This window comes from Littorina saxatilis, linkage group LG13 (genome assembly GCF_037325665.1).
Source record: "Littorina saxatilis isolate snail1 linkage group LG13, US_GU_Lsax_2.0, whole genome shotgun sequence".
In the NCBI taxonomy this organism is placed as follows: Eukaryota; Metazoa; Mollusca; class Gastropoda; order Littorinimorpha; family Littorinidae; genus Littorina; species Littorina saxatilis.
The window spans coordinates 9,501,169-9,503,838 of NC_090257.1; the positions used below are offsets into that span (position 1 = coordinate 9,501,169).

At 42.8% G+C, this 2,670-nt stretch overlaps 2 protein-coding genes and 1 long non-coding RNA gene across 5 annotated transcripts in view; all 3 read left to right on the forward strand.

Annotated features, from left to right (window-relative positions):
* LOC138983560 (uncharacterized) overlaps nt 1–2,670 on the forward strand; it is a 272,403-nt gene that overhangs the window by 142,115 nt on the left and 127,618 nt on the right. The window lies entirely within an intron of this gene.
* The window catches only part of LOC138983561 (uncharacterized), a 43,751-nt gene that overhangs the window by 15,421 nt on the left and 25,660 nt on the right, over nt 1–2,670 (forward strand). For both annotated transcript variants that reach the window (XM_070356838.1, XM_070356839.1), the window contains exon 2: nt 1–234. This exon is cut by the window's left edge and continues 785 nt beyond it. In XM_070356838.1, coding sequence (XP_070212939.1) covers nt 1–234 — 234 coding nt within the window. The remainder of the gene's footprint in view (nt 235–2,670) is intronic.
* The window catches only part of LOC138983563 (uncharacterized), a 285,239-nt gene that overhangs the window by 6,581 nt on the left and 275,988 nt on the right, over nt 1–2,670 (forward strand). The window lies entirely within an intron of this gene.

The following is a 2,670-nucleotide window of genomic DNA, read 5'->3' on the forward strand; positions in this document are numbered from 1 at the left end:
AGAACACGACGGTGGACGGTAACCGTAACGTCAGCTACAGCCTGTGGACGCGTCAGGAATGCTTCGGCATCATCTGCACGACGAATCACGTGAAGGTGCAGTGGAGTCACCAGGAGTGCTGGCCCAACGCTGAGGGCAAGGAGGTGTGCGAGACGAAGCGGGGATACAAGATACGGGTTGACACCACCTGTCGCGTGGCCAACTACTGCAACCACACCTGGATCGGCGATGGAGGTGAGTGTTTTTGAGGGGACAGGGTGGGTGTGAAGAGTTTTTGTTTGTTTATTGGGTGTAGGGAGGCGAGTGGACAAGTGTGTGTGTGTGTGTGTGTGTGTGTGTGTGTGTGTGTGTGTGTGTCTGTCTGTCTGTCAGCGTCTGTGTGTGTGTGTGTGTGTGTGTGTGTGTGTGTGTGTGTGTGTGTCTGTCTGTCTGTCTGCGTGTGTGTCTGTGTGTCTGTCTGTCTGTCTGTCTGTCTGTCTGTCTGCTTGCGTCGTGTTTGATGTTTTGATTGCTTGACTGATTGATAACTGCCGAACGTGCGTCTCTTGTGATTGTTGGTCATTTTAGTGATGTTCTGTATTCTAAAAAAAAAAAAATTGTTTTAGTTTGTTTCTTTCTCAAAAGCAGATTCGTTCTCTTCTTAATGCTCATCGTTTGTCTATGTGTGTTGTTTCCCAATGTCAAAACGTTGATGTTCACAAGCGACAGAAGTTCTTGTGCACTATATTGTACATGTATATATGTCCTTACTTACAGTCAAGAGGAGCGCGTGAGAAAGCCTCATCTTATGTCACTCTGAGTGCTCTCCTGTAGACGCGACCCCGTTAAACAACTGTCCCTCAAATTGATTTGCTCGACATTTTTGACTGTATCATAAAAACCGGCAGGAGTGAGAGAGAGAGAGAGATCTTTGTAACGTCAAAATGTGCAGAAGGGAGATGGTTTTTGTTCCCTTCTTTTCAGCAGAAGGTCTTGGATCACGAAGGTTGTTCCAGAATTTGACACTCGCGTGACTCAAAGTCAAAGGAACTAGCCGTAATAGGATTTCTGTATAGGCTTCGTGGATTTGGTTTTGTAAATCCTGTAGTTTAAAGATGGTTGATTCGTATCGCGAATTTCGAGTAAATTTGAAGGTTGTTTGACATAACTGGACTTGGAATAAGTGGGTTTGTGATTAGTGTTCCTGAAGGCCCAGGGTGCTGCGTGAGGATTATTATTTAAGTTATTGAGACATCCCAGTGCACTAAGGGATTTATAGAGCAAATCGAGAAAATTCATTATTGAACGAAGCGCATAGCGCTGAGTTCAATAATTATTTTCGAGATTTGCTCTATAAATCCCTTAGTGCACTGGGATTGTTTCAATAACGATATTGTCGGTACCGCCAGAGAAAAAAGAAGATACAACACGCACATTTTGCTACGCGCATTTGAATAGGCATAACTGTGTGGTCAGGTCGTATAGAAGATCTACTTTTGTGTGGGCTGTCTCGTGTGTTGTGCTTTCATCACACGCAAACTCTTGTTTTAATTTCTGTTGGTAAATTCCAGTGTAGCGTTAAGCTAAACAGTGATGATCTTTCTCTCATTTGAACTCGGAGAAAGGACTGTGCTTTCAGTTATTTGCGGTTCGAAACCTTCATCGAGCTTCGACAGATTGACTGTGCAGAGTTGTGTCCCTTGCCAAGGTCGACGGAAAGCCCATTTTCAAAATAAACGTGGCATGTTATTCGTGTGGTATCTTCCCTCATCGGGGAGTCTGGTACTAAATGTGAACGGTAAGAATGCTCTGAACCCTACACGTATTATATCCCCATCGTTTTATCGTTCACATTTGCCTAACATGTTAATTTGCTGAGCGGGATTTATGTCGTCTGCTAGGCTATTGCACTGAGTCTCATTTCAAAAACAAAAATTGCTCGTCCCGTTGCACTGAGTCTGCACACATAAAGCAGGCTGGTAATAAGTCTTATATGTGTTAAGAACGTTCTAAACCCTACACGTTTTCGATTCCGATTGTTCTTGCCTTAAAATAAACGGAAAGCATTCATTTACTGAACAGATGCAGTCGTATTTCAGTGTAGTCTGCTACGTGCTGATCTAGCTGCGACGTTATCGGAATAACACTTGTGTTTTCTGTTAGCTGCTGGGAATTGTTTACTAACTCATCATTTGGTAATGTGGATAATAAGGTACATGCCACCAACATGGCATAATTATGAGAGGAATCTTCGCAAGTCGAAACTGAAAAATTAGACACAGCGGGTTCTATTTTTAGATCAGTGCAACTGTGGGCGGCACAGGCGCATGCAATCTGTCAGAAAAAAAACACTTTTGCTTTAATTGAAAAGCAGGACATTTATGGTCATAATCATTGGTATTGTGGAGAATATAAGCTACATGTCATTAATTAATTCTGAGGATGAGAGTACAGTCTCGCTTTGGCAAAGGGTGTAAGAATACGCTCTGTGGAAAAGTTAGCGCACTCCAGGAGTGCGCTAACAGATTTAAGCGCATCGCCATTAGCCAATCAACTGGTTCACATCAGTCATGTGACACCAGTACTTACTGACAATTATTATTATTATTATTTAAGTTATTGAGACATCCCAGTGCACTAAGGGATTTATAGAGCAAATCGAGAAAATTCATTATTGAACGAAGCGCATTG